The sequence below is a fragment of the Schistocerca cancellata genome, chromosome 8, assembly GCF_023864275.1.
Source record: "Schistocerca cancellata isolate TAMUIC-IGC-003103 chromosome 8, iqSchCanc2.1, whole genome shotgun sequence".
Taxonomy (NCBI): Eukaryota; Metazoa; Arthropoda; class Insecta; order Orthoptera; family Acrididae; genus Schistocerca; species Schistocerca cancellata.
The window spans coordinates 440,281,627-440,300,854 of NC_064633.1; the positions used below are offsets into that span (position 1 = coordinate 440,281,627).

Sequence of the window (19,228 nt, forward strand, 5' to 3'; positions counted from 1 at the left end):
AGTAGTTTGTTCTTTACGCCGCCTTTTATGACTGGCAGAACATACCAGAGGCCTATTCTTTTCCCAAGCCTCCACGGGAATTATTTATTATTATTATTATTATTATTATTATTATTATTATGGGTGGAAAGCCACCCATAAATAAATGATTAGCTTCAGATGTGCTCTGGAGTTTCAAGTTATATCCTAAGTCACATGGTTATTTAGGAAGTAGTGTTACCCAATTAACAAAAAAGAGATCATAATGTATCAGCCTATTGTAAAAATTGACATCAAGCTCTTAACAGAGAGAAGTTGTTCTACAATAATGATAGAAGCCGAAGAAATGAATTAAAATTTGAGCCATGGCCTGGACTTGAACCCATGCACTAGGCAGGTGTGCTAGCCATTACACTACCATAGCAGTATTTGTAACACAGAGGCACAGACTGCCCCAGTCCAATGCCCTCGGCAATAGTGATGATTTAAGAAAGGGAAAATAAGCCAAAGATGTGAACTGAAGTTTGTGTTAGGGAGGGCATTGGACTAGTGTAATGTGTGCAGCTGTGTTACCTCCCCACAACCCCCACCCCACCTCGTCCACCTACCAAACTGCAATTACAACATTGTGTGTCTAGCTGGCACAATGTAGGGACACCGGATTCTCTTTTGTGCATGCCTGTCGATGACTCAAGGCTTGTGCTGTTCTGTGAATGGTCTCCTTTACTCATAAATTACTCACATTCTGCCAGAACTTTCATTACTATATTTACTACAAACTGAACTAGACATACAATGGCTACACTCACTAAAAATCTTCGAAGACTTTTGTTTCAACCAGCTGCAGCATACAGGAGATGGCAGTGTATCTCAAGCTTCTGGCAGTAACTATGACAGAAAACCAAAATGTAGGAAGACAGCAAATTTTAACAATATCATGTTACGAGATGCACATGTGAAAACAGAATTGAGATTAGCAGGGTCCATATCTTTATTTAGATGTCAAGGTTTAATATTTCAATCCACATGCCATCAATGTCTGTCTAACAACCATTTATAAAAATTTACGCATTGTTACTGAGAATTCTTTTCAACTACAGACAGTCCCAATCATTAAATTACACATAAAGTAAGGGAAAGACAACAACTCACCTACAGCAAACTGATGTACTGGGAATAGAGACACGTAACACACAACATTATTCAATAGCTTTCGAGTGCTGGCTTCTTTCCTAGCAAAAGTACACAGATTCACACAGACGTCCAAATGCACAATCAGTCTCACTGTAGCTGCAAGAGCCAGCAGTAGTGTGTCTGTGTGTATGAATGTGTGTACTTTTGCTAAAAAAAGAGCCAGAGCTCGAAATTTAGTGAATACTGTTGCCTGTTACATGTGTCTGTGCTGCACATCAGTCTACTATAGGCAAATGGTTGTCTGTCTCTTAATTTTTGTATTGTTCCTTCAAGGAATTTTCATTATTGTTAATCCTTAAGTCATGATAAGAAAAAATGGTGACTGCTAATAAATGGCGAAGGACAAAACACCATGTTAAGATCCAGCATAAAAGGGCGGAACTCGACAACAAGTGCCCACAACAAATGAAATTTTAAAATAGTGAAAGTCATAGTGAGAAGGGAGATTACAGAATATGTTGGAAATATTTAACCTGCCAGTACCTTCCATCTCCTTTGACTCATGTCATAAAAATGATACATATAAACCAATCACCAAAATCCAATGTGCATAAAATATGTGTCACAACAACAATTACAGTTCACTCCCCATGATATACAATTCATTGGCTTCACCAACTCACAACCAAATTGCACCTCTCAACCCAACCTAGATTTTGGGCCACAATGTAAAATAGTTTGCCATCACAATTTACATCCAGTAAGTAAATCAACACTTAAGGCAGGGGGTTACCTTCATAGTCTCAGATGTTATTGAATTTAGCGTATGTTAAAATTCAGGAGTAAGTAAGAAACATGTACTTTCTGTTTTCTCAAAAAAATTTCCTGCCCCAAGATACAGGCCTCCAAAGATGACACTGCGAACACATTCTGAAGATGCGAATTTCAGATTTTTTAAAAAAATGCTGTATCTCTCTAACAGTTCTAGATATTTTGTTAGAATTTTTTTATTTGAGAGATAATTGCTTTATTATTACAATGGTATCCTCCATTTGGACATCTCTGTCAAAGTTCTTTTAGCCACTTTTTGAATTTTTTTTTTATAATTTACAGATCTTTTTTTTTTTTTTTTTCAAAAATGCCAATCCAGAAAATTTAGATTTTTTTCTGTTGATTGGTAGCATGTAGTACTATATTCCCTGCAAATGAGAGCTTCCACTTTGAAGTTGGACAGGTTTTATTTTTAAAAAAATCTTTCTTTTTTTAACTTTCAAGGGTAATGTATGTCTTCACTGAAGTTGTTTCTTACTAATTTCTTTGTTACAATGTTTATTTCTATTTACTTTTCTTGTTGCAGTTATTTCTTTTCACTTTCATTGTTGCAGATATTTCTTACAGTTTGTTACAGTTTCTTTGTTGTGGTTGTTCAGTGTTAATTTGTTTACTAAAGAGCCGTCCAAGAAATCCGAGCCCATCCAGTGAGTTCTGTGTTTTCGTAAGGCATTTGCTAGTTGACACAGTTGCTGTGTGTTTTGTGAAATGCTGACTACTTGCATATCCATAAAAGAGTGATACTAAAAAAAAACTTTGTTCAGGTTGGGAATAAGTGTTCCCATTTGAAGACTCTGTTTCAAAGTGAAGATGTTTCAAGTGACAACTTTCCAGATGATGCAGATCTTGCATCAATAGAGGAAGAATTAAATACCCTGAATCAGTCAACTACAGAGGTAGGTGTTAGTCCTGTTAAGAAACTGTGGTCGGTAAGTCGAGTCCTAAGCTCTATGCCTCAAGAAAGCGCAGAGAAATTACAAAAGCTAGGGATTAATACAATACAGCAAAACTGACCACACTCTTCAAAGCAGAAATTTCACTTTCAGAAGAAAATGAACCAAAGCACTCTTGCACCTCTTGCCAGGAATTTTACACAAATATCAATTCAGATTTTGAATATTGTGCAAGTTTTAACTATTATTCCAGAGACATTTTCAAAGAAAACAATTTTAACCCATTAAGTACCAGTGTCCTATTTTGAGGACAGAGCACATATTTATTTACAAATACACAATAAATTATTAATTTGCATCTATTACTGTTCTACGTCATTTGTTGATGCTTTTTATAACAAATGTATGCTTAGAGGAAATTAAAAGCAATAAATCCACCCATTAATTGATTATTCAATACTAAGGCACATTTTTCGTTATTACAGGTATTTACTTTATCAACAATTTAGTAATATTTGAAATATGTGGCAAAGATCTTTTTGCGATTATTTACAGTCAACAATGTGTCTTTTAAACTACTTGATTTGTTAGCTCAACTGGAGCTATATTCATTGTTTTCCATTGCTATAAAATTTGGTGTACTCGAAATAGGACACTGTGACTTAGTGTTACTGTTTCAGTTATTTGTATTGCTGAACATTGCAATATGAAACTCTGCTATTGCTGATGTATTTTCTTTTTACAACGTGGTAATTTTACCAGATTTTGTTGCTGATATATATATATATATATATAATAGAGGGAAACATTCCATGTGGGAAAAATATATCTAAAAACAAAGATGATGTGACTTACCAAACGAAAGTGCTGGCAAGTCGATAGACACACAAACAAACAAACACAAACATACACACAAAATTCAAGCTTTCGCAACCAACAGTTGCTTCATCAGGAAAGCGGGAAGGTGAGGGAAAGACGAAAGGATGTGGGTTTTAAGGGAGAGGGTAAGGAGCCATTCCTATCCCGGGAGCGGAAAGACTTACCTTAGGGGGAAAAAAGGACAGGTATATACACACACACACACACACACACACACACACACACACACATATCCATCCGCACATACACAGACACGACATATGTCTGCTTGTGTCTTTTGTGGCTTTTTCAAAGTTCAGAGCAAGCCCATTCGCAGAAAACCAATTAATGACTTTTCCAAAGACCTTATTTGTATCATTTTCTATCGGACTTTCTTTTACTGGATTAATAATTATGCTTGTATCATCAGCAAACAGTGTCAGTTCAGCATCTTGTTTCACATAAGAAGGGAGGTCATTCACATATACCAAGAACAGGAGAGGACCCATGATTGAACCTTGTGGGACACCTAATGTAATTTCACCCCAGTTAGATGAAGTGGCAAACTCCTTTGAATTACTTGAAGCATATAAAGAGACTTTTTGCTTCCTGTTCCGTAGATATGACTTAAACCACTCATATTCTGTTCCATTTATACCACAGAATTGTAATTTCTCTAACATAATGTCATGGTTCACACAATCAAATGCTTTGGGTAAGTCACAGAATATTCCCACTGGTGACATTTTACTATTTAAAGACTCTATTATGTGGACAGTGAAATTGTATATTGCGCTCTCAGTGGAACAGCATTTCTGAAATCCGAACTGTGATTTACTAAGTATCCTATTACTGTTGAGATGGCTAACCACTCTTGAGTACATTACTTTCTCAAAATTTTTTGAAAATTCTGTAAGCAAGGATACTGGCCGGTAATTATTGACATCTGTGGTTTCCCCCTTTTTGCAGAGAGGCCTGACAACGGCATATTCTAACCTGTCTGGAAAAATACCCTGAGTCAGTGATGCATTACACATGTGACTCAAAACATCAGCTGTAATTGCTCTACATTGCTTTAATAACTTGTTAAAGATGTCATCTACTCCAACAGAACATTTATTTTTCAAATATTTAATAATTTTCCTTATTTCACATGAGGTTGTTAGATGAAACTTAATCTAATTTTTTTTTTTAACTGACTCTTCCATGTACTGCCTGGCTTTTTCTTTTGAACTATTCTCACCAATTTTTTCTCCTACACTTAAGAAGTGATTGTTAAATACATTGGCTACCCGTGTACTGTTAGTTAAGATGGTCTCATTCTCTTTAACAGTAATACTGCCTACCCCAGTGGTTACTTTTTCTGTCTCCCTTCTAACAACATTCCATATTGATTTGATTTTATAGCTGGAGTTGTTAATTTCTTCTCTAACATACATTTTTCTTGATTTCCTTACAACTTTTCTCAGCATGTTACAATAATTTTTATAGTGCAAAACTACTTCTGGATCTTTACTAGTTCTTGCTGTCTCATACAGTTTTCTTTTTCTTTCTGAAGACACTTTAATACCTGTAGTAATTCAAGGTTTCTTTGAAAAGTTTGTGGTGTTATATTTAGTAATTTTCTTTGGAAAATAATGTTCAAAATGGGATATAAATTTATCAAGAAATATGCTACATTTATCATTAGCATCGGGCTCATTATATACATCTTCCCAGTTTACATTTCCTAAACTTTCTCTGAAGTGATCTATAGATACCAGGTTCAGCATCCTCACACTTTTACTTAATGGTTTCTGTAGTGTACGCCCTGTTAGGTTTTGTAAGTTAATCAGTTGTGCATCATGGTCAGATAATCTATTTACCACAGGGAAAGCATGTGTTTGTTCTACATCCTCTTGCTGTACAAATACATTAACTATTAGAGTACTACTCTCCTGAGCTATATGTGTAGGGAAACTGATCACTGATTTTAAGTTATGTGTTGTTAACAACACTTCTAGTTCACTTTTCCTATTAGAATTGCTTGGAAAGTTAATGCTGAAATCACCACAGATTAATAATTTCTTCTTTTTGTCTGACAGACAGCATAATAGGGATTCAAACTTTTTTATGAATAGCTCCCAATCTCTTAGTGGAGACCTGTACACTGTTCCTAATATCAACACAACATTATCTAGCTGAAGCTCACATGCACAAACCTCAAAGTGCTGATCAACACAAAATTTGCTTACTTCAACAGTTCTGTACTTATACCCTTGTTTTATGAAAATGGCACCTCCTCCTTTATCCATACTAGATCTACAAGTGTAAGATGCTAAATTATACCCATTTATACTGACATTTTCAATCCCCACAGATACATGGTGCTCAGACAAACAAAGTATATAAATCTTATTCTTATTTTTGAGATCATCTAGACACATTATCAGCTCATCTACTTTACTTTTTATTCCCCTGATATTTTGGTGAAGTAAGTTGATACCGCCCTTAGCTTTATCCCTATTTGCTGTGCATGAAGTTTCTTTTCTTCTATTTTCCTTGGTTGTTGTCTGTCAGGAATTTCGCTTTAACCTAAAAAAACTTGTCTGCCTGGTCCCAATAACCACAGGGATCATCCTTTGTGTGACTGTGGCCCCCCTTACAGTATCTGCTAATAGAGAAGCTAACTTATCTTTCCCCTTACTATTAAGGTGCAGGCCATGTGTAGTGTAACCCCACCTACCAGTAGCATCAGCTGGAACAACACTCATGTGAGACTTTGCCGGTGTCTGGAGCATCCCGTTCAGCTGTGTTAATACGCCTTACAGCAGTGTTTACCCAGGGCTGATCATGGCACTGAAAAACCTCCACAAACCCCACATTCATGGGCCCAGTTTCTGCTCCTATTTTATCCAGGTCATTCCTAATACTGTATCTTGGATTCATAGCCAGGCTGTTTCCTGCTCCCCCAACTATAATTACCTGATCTTCCTTCTCAAAGTCCTTGCATAGCTGACCTAAGTTTTCTGTCACCTGGCTAATGCTAGCACTTGGTTTCACAAAACTTGTGACCTGGTACTCTGTCCCTAATTTCTCCTGAAGCTGTTGGCTCATACCCCTCCCATGACTGCTACCTATAAGCAGAATTTTTCTTTTCCTTTTCTGGTTTGATTCCGACTTGTCTTTTTTCTTTAAGCTAGTATTCTGCTTCAACCTACATTCAACTACATCTGAATGAGGCCCTTCCTCCACTACTTCAGATAGCAAGCCAAACTGATTTGCTAACTGAATTTCAGAAGTTTTATTAATTGTTTCCCTTTCTCACCCTTTGCTTGCTACCTTTTCCCAGCACCCAGAGTCCTTTTCCTCCCTTAGCTTACATAATTCCAAATTCGCGATTTCTAATTCAGCCTTAAGGGCACAAATCTTTGCCTCCTGTTCTGCGACTTTTCTGTCCTTTCTACATACCCTACACTGCCATGGATGAGCCTCATTATCTACCCTCGTTTCCTCTCCGCTCCACTTGCCCCAATGAAACCACAACCTACAGTCTATATAGAACATCCCCTCTTTCAAATTTCTATGGCAACCACCACACTTGTCACACATGATTTGATAGTAAAACGTAACACAATAGCAGAAAATAACTTCAACAACACAATAGTTTCGTAACCTGTACTAATATGTAACTAAACACTAATGTAAACAAACTTATAAACTTGCTTCAGAAACTTTTAATTAACCACACAAATTCTGGATGAGAGACACGAATTAATTTAGCTTTGAAGCGCTTAGTCTATTCAAAAACAAATATCTACGCTCGTACAAAATTTACGCCTAAGTATGTAAACAAACTTGCAACTGCCAGCCTTTACGAAATACTTCCTTTTCGATGTAATTATGTTTGGAAAAGCGAAACCTTCAATAGATAGATTAGATAAGAGGTAAATGCCCTAGTCTAAAATGTAATATTAACTAAATTACCTCTTATTTCAATATTAATCACTTAACTTAGTGAGAGCTTCGTACATGCGCATCTGCCTGGCTGCAGGGCTGTCAACTCCAGAAGCAGTAGTAGTACTATTTGCTGATATTGTAAGTATTGTAATGAAGCCTAATGGAGAAAACTGAACACTTAAAATGTAAATCATATTTTGTTGGAAATTGATAATTGTTTCTGTGCAAAAGTACTGTCACCTGCATGATACATGCAATTCTGTAGTGCGCAAGGCCTGACTAAACCATCAGAAATTACACACAAGGATGAAACTGTAAGTGACAGAGAGTATTCTAAGCTTTTAGTGTTTATATTGATAATAACCTTCAGTGGAAGTCTTATGTTTCAGATCTTCCAAAACATCTACGTTCTGCAAATTTTGTGTTGGATATCAGATTTTGGAGATGAAATGTAAAAAAGTTGACTTTTTCATTCACTAATGTCTCTGGCACCATATTCTGAAGTAACTCGCCATTCAGAAAGAGGTGAGCTTTTTCACAGGGGTGTGTGGGTTACTGGCACTTAACGACAAAGTAATAAGGATGACACGTTGTGCTCATTCTACATCATCCTGCAGACAGCTCTTTAAACAGTTGGGCATTGTCACAACAGCATCAACAAACACTTATTATTTTATACAGTTTGTTATCAACAATCAAGCGTAGCTCAAAACAACAGTAATATTCCAAATGTAATGATGGAAGGAGAAATGACTTGCTGCATTGATCACTCTGCCGTCGTATGGCACAGAGAGTGGCAAGTTATTCAGCTATAAATATTTGAATATCTACAAAGTGACATATAGAATTTAATGGATGGTAAAATTAAGTTCACACAAAAACTGAAATCGTATCTTCTTGAGAACTCCTTCAACTTCATAGAAGAATTTCTGAACTGTAATAATTGGCACACATGCGACAGCATTTGCTGCCTAATATGTTATAACACACTGTGCATAAAAATGGGATTTTTCCAGGGCTCATAATTCCGGTGCTATTGATGATAGCAAGGTAGAGTCAAGTATACTAGACAGCCCTTGTGCACCCTACGAAAGAATCATCTTACTGTCAATGTGATACAGTACAGGGTCAAATTTTGAAAATAACACACTTCTTCCAGCTTAGACAACTGGAGCAAATCAGTTGGTTCTTTTTGTGTCAGATGTAGTCTATGGTGTGCCTTAAAGAGTTCATGGAGGCACCATGTAGTTCATGGTTCCTTAGAAACCAATAAAAACCAACATGGTTTTTGGGTAATAAAACCGAGCCACGGATTCCAATATGGTTATCCACATCATACAGTTGAAATTTTTACAATACATTCCTAATGTCCCTATCTTGAAAATTTTTCTTGACATCTTTATCTGTTTCCGAGATACGTAGGTTCACAGTTACCCCATGTCTACATGTAAAATACACATGTAAAATGTGGTACAAGGTGAAAACATAGTTTATAAAATGATGTAGCAACAAGAAATATGCTGTAAAGTGTCTCTGTTATCATCAGAAGGGTTCTGGAAACCCCATGTAGTACTGAAGCACAAGCAAAACTTTTATGCACTTAAAATCCATTTTGGGCTTTAAAACTAGTATTGCATTATTTCAATTTTACGTAAATAAACTACCAAAATTTTACTGATGGATGAAGTTCTTTTCACACAAATGACTGCCCTGCTATTGCAGGAAAAGAAGGGAACCAGAGGAAAAATGCTCCAATCGGAGCACAACAAAGGACAATACTTTTGTTTAAAAGACTATAACTGAAAAGTGGGGTACCAGCAGCCTCATTTTACTTTCCTCGGCACCTTTTAAAATGTTCGCAAAAATTTTGGCATGTGAACTCATTTGCACTTTTTATGCTGAGAGAGGAGGAGGCAGTGGCAGAGGAAAAGAGACAGAAAAGTAATAAATACTAGAAGATAATAGACAGTGGTTGTGTTATAGAAAGAGCAAATGAGAGAGAGAGACAGTGTGAGAGAAACAGAAGGAAAAAGTGGCAGTGGAACATAGCTGACAGTAATAGAACAGTGCAAGGAAAAGAGTGAAGGTCACAAGGCCAGTGAGAAAAAAAGGAACAAAAAACAGAAGAAAATGCAAATGGGGAAGAGAGGGGGAGAGAGAGAGAGAGAGAGAGAGAGAGAGAGAGAGTGATAATGAGACACAAAGTCTATGAAAGTGAGAACAAGATAGAGAGAGATAGTGACAGTGAAAAGAGACAGCAGCTATGGAAAGAACTGAATTAGATAGAGAGACCATAATAGTAGTAATAGTAGTAGTAGGAGGAGGAGGAGTAGGAGGAGGAGGACAGAACAATGGAGACTGGCTGTGAGACAAGAGACATGACTGAGACACAAAGAAACAATGACAATGAACTGGGCTAAATGAGTGAATCAGAATCGGCAAGTAGGAGTGGATGGTGTATTGGTATGTAAGGAAAGCATTGACAAAAAACATTAGTGTGACCGCTGTAAACGTCAGCAAAAGATGTATTTTAGTATGATAGAAGGTGGTAATAAATGAGGGAAACCTCATTCAATTTTTTGTCAATTAATAGAGATTCTGTCTTTAGTTCTTGTGGAGAGAAGACGTTTTTCTTGTGAATCAATGTGCTGTCTGAATAATAATCCTATGAAAATATCAAGTCTAAAAATTTGTTTTTGTGCAAAACCACGAAAGTTTTCTTTTCTTCGGCACATCATCTCAATGTCAGGTCAACAAGCAGCCTGCATCGGAAGAAGAATCCGATTAAGGACTGTTATATACACGGTCAACAGATAAATACATATGGCGGAAGAAGATGAATATACCCAAGGACACCAGACATAAGTTCACGACACCACTGGCTCAAAAGTGGAAAACAATTTATTTGCTGCAAAACACTCATAAAAATAAAAATGTGTCCACAGTACAATCAATTTTGTTTAATTATATATATGGGTATAAGCAACTTACAGTGATGGAATAGTGGCTGTGAGTAAGTTACCGTTAGGGGAGCTTGTGGGAGTGAGGGGTGAGTCGCATGTTAAAAAGAATATGAATACATTTACACAGCAAAATTTTTGGGAAAATTTTTAAGTGCCTAGAAACATAAAATGAAGCAGCTGTTACCACACTAATCAATCAATATTTTAATAAACATGAGCAGATTCATCATTGCTGAGCTCAGAGAGGGGCATTTTGCCGCTGGTGTGTGTGTGTGTGTGTGTGTGTGTGTGTGTGTGTGTGTGTGCGAGAGAGAGAGAGAGAGAGAGAGAGAGAGAGAGAGAGCTGCTTTCATGCAGCATTAGTGTGATTTATTACTGAGACATTTTTGTATAAAGAAACAGTCATTACTTTGGTAGAGTTTATTGTGTATGTGAAGTATTTCATTTTTATGCCATATCTGTATGTCATTAGGACTTCTGCAGGGGTATTTCTAATGAAGGAAATACCAAAAATTTTGTCTTTTATTTCTGTTGCCAACAAGAGTGTAATTCCACTTTTGCTATTTAATATTTGTGCTGAGGTACATTTCTAATGAAGGAAATACCAAAAATTTTGTCTTTTATTTCTGTTGCCAACAAGAGTGTAATTCCACTTTTGCTATTTAATATTTGTGCTGAGGTACAGTCAATTGTGGATGGCAGATTTACGTTGATTGTGGCTAATCATCTTCAGGATATTGTTGTGTTTTGGGTAGCCTTCATACTCTGTGGCAGAATATGGAGACCAGTACATCATTTGCCTTAAGGAACATGGGAAACTGCCTAAAAACTATCAGGCTGGCCGGTATGCCAGTCCACAATCATTAATCCACCATGCGGATTCAATCCAGGCCTGGTTCACCAACCCAAGCCTAGTGACAGCGTACAGAGTGTTATGCAACAAGAGCAGGTTGCTTCTGGGAGCCAACCACATTATAAAATTCACTGACAGCCAGGTTCTCCCTGTGGAGGGCTACCACACCTGTTTTTACAGGAAAGTGATAAAAATTCATAAACATAATAATAGTTTCACCAAAAAACCCTCAGGGTGAACAGACCTACTTTTACATCTATATCCATACTCTACATATCACTGTGAAGTGCACGGCAGAGGGTATGTCCCCAAATAACAATTATTAGGCTTTTCCTGTTCCATTCATATATGGCGCGCGCAAGAAATGATTTGCTTAAACACCTCTACATGCACTGTAATTAGACTCATCCTGTCTTTGCAATCGCTATGGGACTGATGTGTAGGGTTTGCAGTGTATTCCTGGATCCACCAATCAAAGTTGGATGCACAAACTTTCTAAAAAGGTTTTCACAGGATAGCTTGTTCCTATTTTTACGTGTCTGCCAGTTTATTTCTTTCAACATCTTCGTGCCACCATCCCACAGGTCAAACAAGCCTCTGATCTTTCAAGCTGTCCTCCTTTGTATCTATTCGATGTCCCCCATTAGTCCTTTTCGGTACAGGTCTCGCACATCAACAACATTCTAGGATGGGTCACAAGAGTGTTTAGCACGCGATCTCCTTTGTAGTGTGGCTCTTTTTCCCTAATACTTTACCACTTAACTGCAGTCTGTCACTTGCTTGACCTACAACTGAGACTACGTGATTGTTCCATTTCATATTGTTACACCAAGGTATCTGTACGAGCTGATAAGATTCCAAATTTGATACTAATTTTTTTTTTTTTTTTTTTTTTTTTTTTTTTTTTTTTTTTTTTTTTTTTTTTTGAAAAGTACAATTTTACATTACTGAACATTTAAAGCAAGTTGCAGATCTTGAGTCCCTATGATGTGGTGGACGATTGTTGCAAGGAACACGGAGAGAACCATAGAGAAGGATAAAATCAAGTTTTCATCCTCTGCATTTACTAACAGCAACAAAGATGCATTTAATTGCTCCTGGTATAGCAGCAAGCTCCAATAGCTACTCTTATTGTAGTAAGTAGCTTAAAAACTGATTGTATTGAATTCTCAACAATAGAAATAGGTAACCAGTATTATACCAGATAATATCTTTTTACAAAGAAAAATCAAAGCTTCAGGAAACAAATCAGAATTTCAGAGTAGCATTTCTTAACAAAATATAAGAGAAATTAGCCGAAGCAAACCATTTACTAGTACAGAAATCAAGCTTCTCAGGCAACAAGGTTTATTAAGTGATCACATTAAAAGTTTTCTTTTTAAACTTTTTTCATAAATGCTCATTTAATTCAGAGGCAGAATCACAATATACACTGCCAGAAAGAAATTAGTACACCTGGAAAGCAACTGTCGATTTTGATCCGATGACAGCATATGCCACCTGGATGTACTGATAATGGTTTCAGCATTGTCTGTCAACATATGGCCTGGCAGTATATCTATCAGAATGCCATCTGTCTCTACCCTTTAATAGACAATGCTCACAACCAGAAGGCTCAGTAGTGGGGTGCAAACATGTGAGGCAAGCAATCATCCATGCCAAAGAGACCCACTCAGGATTCCTATACTCCGTACGACGAGAGAAGAGCTCAGACAGATGGCTGCGCAGTTGCCAGTATTTGACACAGATGGACAGCAAGTCAGTAGTGGTCACCCAGCACTATGGCAATACTGGGGCATTACTACAGTAACATAAACAAAAGCTCACGATGTGACGTGCCACGGCCACATCAACTGTCAGAGCTCTTCTCTCACCATACACACTGTACAGCCAAATGAGCAAGTTTGAAAGGGTCACACTGTGGCCTTCTGAGTGGCAGGGTGGTCCTTTCAGAGAATTGTCACACAAGTTAGACATACTGCGCCAGTTGTGTAACAATGCTGGTATCGGTGGGCACGTGAACATTCTCACACCCGTAGATCGGACGTCCACACAGCACAGACGTGTGGCAGGATCATCGTATTATAAGGGCAGCAGTGGCAGATTGTACATCTACTATGGCACACATAAGATGGCTTGTTAGCTCAGACATGTCAACATGAACTGTTGTGCACCACTTGTTAGCTAAAAGCCACACAATGATGTGCATGGCTCGACTGGAGCCTTCAGAGGATCACTTGGAAGATGGACTGGCATGTCATGGTCTTCAGCAATGAAAGCAGTTTCTGCCTGAATGCAAGAGATGATTGTTTGCATGTACGACATAGACTGGTGAGCTGTGTCAAGTGCATTCATCCAATACACATTAGCACCATCCTGGGACTTAAGGTCTGGGGTGCGGTAACCTTTCACGTTTCTGGACGGGATGCTAACCAGCACTCAGAACATGTAGAATGTTGTTAAACCCATTCTTTTGCCATTGCAACCTGAAAGAGATGTGTTGTTCCAACTGGATAATGCTCATCCACACACTGCCCATGAAACTCGACATGCTTTGCAAAATGTGCAGGAACCTCTCTGGCCAGCATGATCTCTGGACTTGTCTTCAATTGAGTACATATAGTATATGATGGGATGAGAAGTGACTCATCAACTAACAATTCTTACAAAACAACGTAAACAGATCAAGTAGGTACGGAATAATGTATCCCAGGACAGTACTTGCCATTTGTATGATCAACTGGTTGCTTGAGTCAGTGTCTGCATTACTCCTTATGCACTGTTGCAACAATAAATCTTGAGTGAATTGGAAACCTCTAAAAGGGTGAACTAATTTGTTTTTCAAGCAGTGTATTATGTACTGAGTGTGTAGTAATATTATTGTATTTTGACAAGGAGTGCAACAATCTTCTGACAGATGACAAAGTACTCTGTGAAGTGGTTGCTGTTGGCACAGGAAAAGCTCAGCATTGTGCCAATCTTCCACTGCATGCAATGAGGTGCATATTGGCCAACTCTTCGCCAGTAAACCTGTCCGTAGTGATACTGTCAACATTTGCACTGTTGAGCATTATTTTCAGTGAAATATAGATAGAAAACTAACTGCTAACTGATATCACATGAGATGCAGTAACTCTACAAAGAGCTGCCAAGAACTGTGGGTTCCTAACATTAAAATATTCAAAAGGTATCTCTGAAAGTTTGTTAGTGGAGTTCTAGTTCACCCTGTATAGTGTAATAGATACACGCCATGTCCATATCGTTGTATTTAGGTTTCAAACTTCATGCAAAAAAGAAAGGCAAAAAAGCAGTGACAACAGCATAAGTAATACTAATATAAGACTTTTTCACCGGTGACATACTACTTATGAAACTACCCAAAATTTAAATGTTAGAAATTCAACATTCCTTAACTAACAGTCATTCCTTGACATTTGATTTTTGTCAAATTTTGTATAGGCCTATAACAACAAAATGTTGTTTGCCGCACACATTATACATGGTATCTTTCTGCAGTATGCAAACAGCTATAAAATACTGAGGAATTTAGGCATCAACTACACTGTTCTATTTACATATGCATGCCTGTTATCCTTTTATGATCTCACTCCTATGTTTATTTTAACGATACACCAAATGTGAGTAAATGATTGAGAAAACCATGCGGCAGCCTTCAAAAGTTTCACACTGACAACAAAATGAATTAATAACCAGTTTTGCAAACTTAGTTAAACGTCATCATTTTTTTTTTAATGTTTCAAAAACAGTCCGGAATCAAAAACTACAGTTCTCTGTTTCCAGCATATGATGCAGTCATTGGCAAGTCTTACATATTACAATTCACATAATGAAAAAAAAGCACTTAATGAACACAATCAAAATTCTCCTATTGGTTGGTAGCTAATTCTGCCAATCAGAATCGGTCAAATTATTCTTCTAAATGATTTTTTTCTTTTTTTTTTTTTTTTTCATTTTGTAGCAAAGTGTGCAGTGATCTGAAATTCCTGCGGGATTAAAACTGTGTACCAGACAAGGGCACAAACCCAGAATGTACTGGGCTCGAGTCTCAGTCCAATTTCAATCCATAAAGCAAATCCGAATGTCATATTTTTTACATCTCACCCTTCAGCAATCCCTCCCTCCTTACTTCTAAAAGACAAGTCAAAAGAACAGCTCTGTATCATTATTCTAATCAAAACTTCCAGGAATAGTTTATAAGCCTTTGCCTTCTATCCTTAATTTTAAAAGGCCAAAAATCTATCAATAGTAGGGCTACCTAAAACCATCCAGACTGAATGGACATTGTTAGTTCAGATGGAACATGTATCCCATTGAGAGTGGTAACTGTTTATGGATTGACACACACAGCATTCCAACCCCACAGTAGCAAGATGTCTGCCAGGAACTAATGCAACCAGTATAACTGAATGAATAATGTGAAATAATAAGACAATATCAGATGCAATCAGAAAATTAAAGAATGTAAGCCAAAGATTGTAAAGAAGAATGTCATTGACAGTGGTGTGGGTAAAATAGTAAACACTTGTACAGTGCATCGACAAAATTGGAATGCAGTTCCTTTTTTAATATACTCTGCTTCTCTGACAAACACCATAGAGTGTTACATTCGTATGACCACGCTGATACATCAGTTGCAAGGCAAAAATGGCTGAGAGAACACAAAAATGTTTACAGCTCAGCCAACTTGTGAATGTCAAAAGCCTTCATTCTGTAGTTACACTAAGTGTTGATATGAGGTTACCCTCTGTCATGCACCTCATGGGGGTTTGTCGAGTATAGATGAAGATGTAGAGGTCACTGTTCACTTGTGGGCTCACAGACTGGTACTTTCAAGCAATTTTAATTAATACTGCTGTGATCTGGTAAAGCTGAACCACTCACATGCTACCAAGAAACTAGGCCTACTGGAAAAAAAAAAAAAAAAAAAAAAAATCAGGACTGACTTCAAAGATTCTGGAATATCATTCTAATACTGAGCTGTTAAGTGAATATTAAAACATGTAAAAAACTGCTGAGGGCATAATAACAACGTCCCAACTGATTAACATGTAATACATACATCTGAGATACATCAATTTAAAAAAGCTGGCCACAATCGCTTGATGATGTATTTCCCCAAAAATTACACATATGACATCCTGAAGTCCTTTTCATCCAGTGCTCTACTGTTCTACACCTGGTGTGTTTAGTGATTCGTTAATAGTGTCAGGAGAGACAGATAAACTCTTCCAATCAAAATGACAGAGTCCGTCATGGCATTATGAAATCAACTGGACATGCCATTAGGAAATTAATAATCTATGGAACTATCCCTGTTGAAAGTCCAACAGATACAGATGGAACGTCTGTTATCATAGAAAGAATAGCAAGTGCGGCTTAGCTTTTCCAACCTCGTAAACTGTCGCTGACAACACAACACAGATTTGAAAAGTAAATATGTCCATTTCGCTCTCATTCCCCGAGTCAATGCTCCAGAGAGCTTTCACTTACTGTCCTCCCAAGATGTATTACTACGGAATTTTTTCACAATGTTTCCTGAAAATTACTTAAACAAGGCATTATCATTCAATCAACAAGTCATGATGAACCCATAAAAATGCAACTCAGGTAACAGTTTTAACTGTGAAAGTGTCACCTTAGACACTCCACAAAAAAACGCAGTACAATTATTTCACATAATTCACTCATTAATAACTCCGAAATGACTTCTAGCAGGTTTACTACTATGAAATCAGATGTAGGCCTAATACTTTCTTAACCATCAAAGTTAGTGTGAAATCCACTGATAAGACGAAGACGGGAAATTTACTAGTGAACAGGGTTAAGAGTTACTTAGATCCATGACTGCGGGCACCTGAAGCTTTCAAATTCTTTTTTCGATTCTGTACCCTTGTAACACAATTCGCATCGCTGTAAGAAGCGATACTGAATGCAGCAGCAACTCGTCAGCTATGTGCCTACAGTTCTGGCAGCATTCAGCAACCTTTTGTGGGTATTACAACAATGATCTATGCAGTTACAGTACGCGTTACCTTAGGCAACTGTGGCGCCGCTTGTTTCAGTTTCCCTTTCGCAAATAGAACAGCGTTTACACGGGCTGCAGCTTCACAGGCAGCCTGGAGACTGTTTCTGTTGATCATATCCCTGCAAATTCCATAACAACATCTAAGCAAAAACGAAATCACCACTACTTTCTGTAGAACATACTCTGGCTGTTTCCATTACCATCCAATCTTCACGCCGTACACATTCAGCGACTTTCATTATAAATTTCGAGGACGAAATGTTCCACAGTATCCGTGTTTCACAATACTCACATATAAACACTAACAAACTGATTTCCAACACACATCAATAACTTTCGTATCTACTGCCGGGACATACTAGTATGGCAACCTACAGCACTTTGACGAAAACAAATTACTGGCGTTTCAGGGCAGCCATCGTCATGTCACAAATTACAAACATCACAGTGTACTGTCTAGACAGTGAATTGATGCGATTGCGTGGCACGGTATTTGACAACATTGTTATAAATTCTATAAACTTTCAAACTCTGCGGATGTATTAGGTAAACTTGAAGCGAAATCTGATAATATATCAATGTAGCGACTGCTCTTAAATATACCAAATAGAGAATGAATGGGGGTCGGTTCACTCATGACTTCACGGAAAGGCAACCGCTTCATCTCGTTGGCCCTGACGGCAACGCAACGCCAAAACATAGCCCAATCCATTTCAAATACCAGAATTCACACAGGCTGAACGGGAGGGCACTTCAACAATTATCTGCTAGGAAGTGTTGGCTTCGACTTTCGTCCAGCAGAGTGCCATTGCCCCGTTCACTCATGTTGAAATAGCAAACTTTGGGCCTTCTAAACCTTTATTTTATTGTTTGCTATTTTGCTTTTGTTTTCGTCACACTTAGTGAAGGTTCCATCGGGACTTAGTTTTTGTTGCCTTCTGTTCGTTGCGTTGACGTTCAGTGTGGATCGTCCTTTAAATGGCAAGCGAGAAGGATGCGAGCGATACGATGTAGCTGAAAAATGGGAGTGAGCCTTGCTTGCATGTCCGAAAGAAAAGTCTTTATTGCCGATCCACGGCTTTACGAAATAAATTGCGAATTCTGTGAGATCAGTTGCATTAGGTGCAGATGTACTATTAGTGACATGACTGAAACTTGAACGTGGATTTCCCACTTATCGTGAGTGATCGCTGTCACCATTTCAGCTACCCATGCGCGTTCCCCGGACTGACCCAAACCTCCACATATCACATTGTCTACATCCTTATGCCACAGTTTATTATATGTAATACCTAATGATCGTCAACATTGTTACGAGTAACCAGATTCCCGCGCCAGGGAGAATGAGACTACGAGGAGTCCAGACCAATGTTGTTACCACCGTACTCTTGTTATACGTCACTAATAAGTAGTACACCTATATCTAATACAGCTGATGTCAAAGAATTCATAATCATCGGATAACTTTCGAATTATTTCGTACAACTGCTAGAAACGTAGGTTTGCCTTTCCTTAATCTAGCTTCTAAGATAGGTCGTAGGGTCAGTATTGCCTCACGTGTTCCAATATTTCTACGGAATCCAAACCGATCTTCTCTGAGGTCGGTTTCTACTAGTTTTTCCATTCGTCTGTAAAGAATTCCCGTTAGTACTTTGCAGCTGTGACTTATTAAACTGATAGTTCGATAATTTTCGCATCTGTCAACACCTGCTTTCTTTGGGATTGGAATTAT

The 19,228-nt window shown here is 37.8% G+C and overlaps 1 protein-coding gene across 7 annotated transcripts in view; it reads right to left on the bottom strand.

Moving 5' to 3' along the window:
• Positions 1-17,969, bottom strand: part of LOC126095316 (transcription factor SPT20 homolog) — a 280,707-nt gene extending 262,738 nt beyond the window's left edge. For 2 of the 7 annotated variants that reach the window (XR_007521955.1, XM_049910120.1), the window contains exons 1-2: positions 17,697-17,967; positions 17,504-17,615 (exon numbers count right to left, since the gene is read on the bottom strand). Coding sequence is in view for 5 of the 7 variants with exons in the window: in XM_049910120.1 (XP_049766077.1) it covers positions 17,504-17,611 (108 nt within the window). In the remaining 2 variants the exon portion in view is untranslated. Of the gene's footprint in view, positions 1-17,503; positions 17,637-17,696 lie in introns of all 7 variants that reach the window. The other 5 variants (XM_049910116.1, XM_049910121.1, XM_049910117.1 and 2 more) reach the window with 4 other exon arrangements.
• Positions 17,970-19,228: the final 1,259 nt, after the last annotated feature.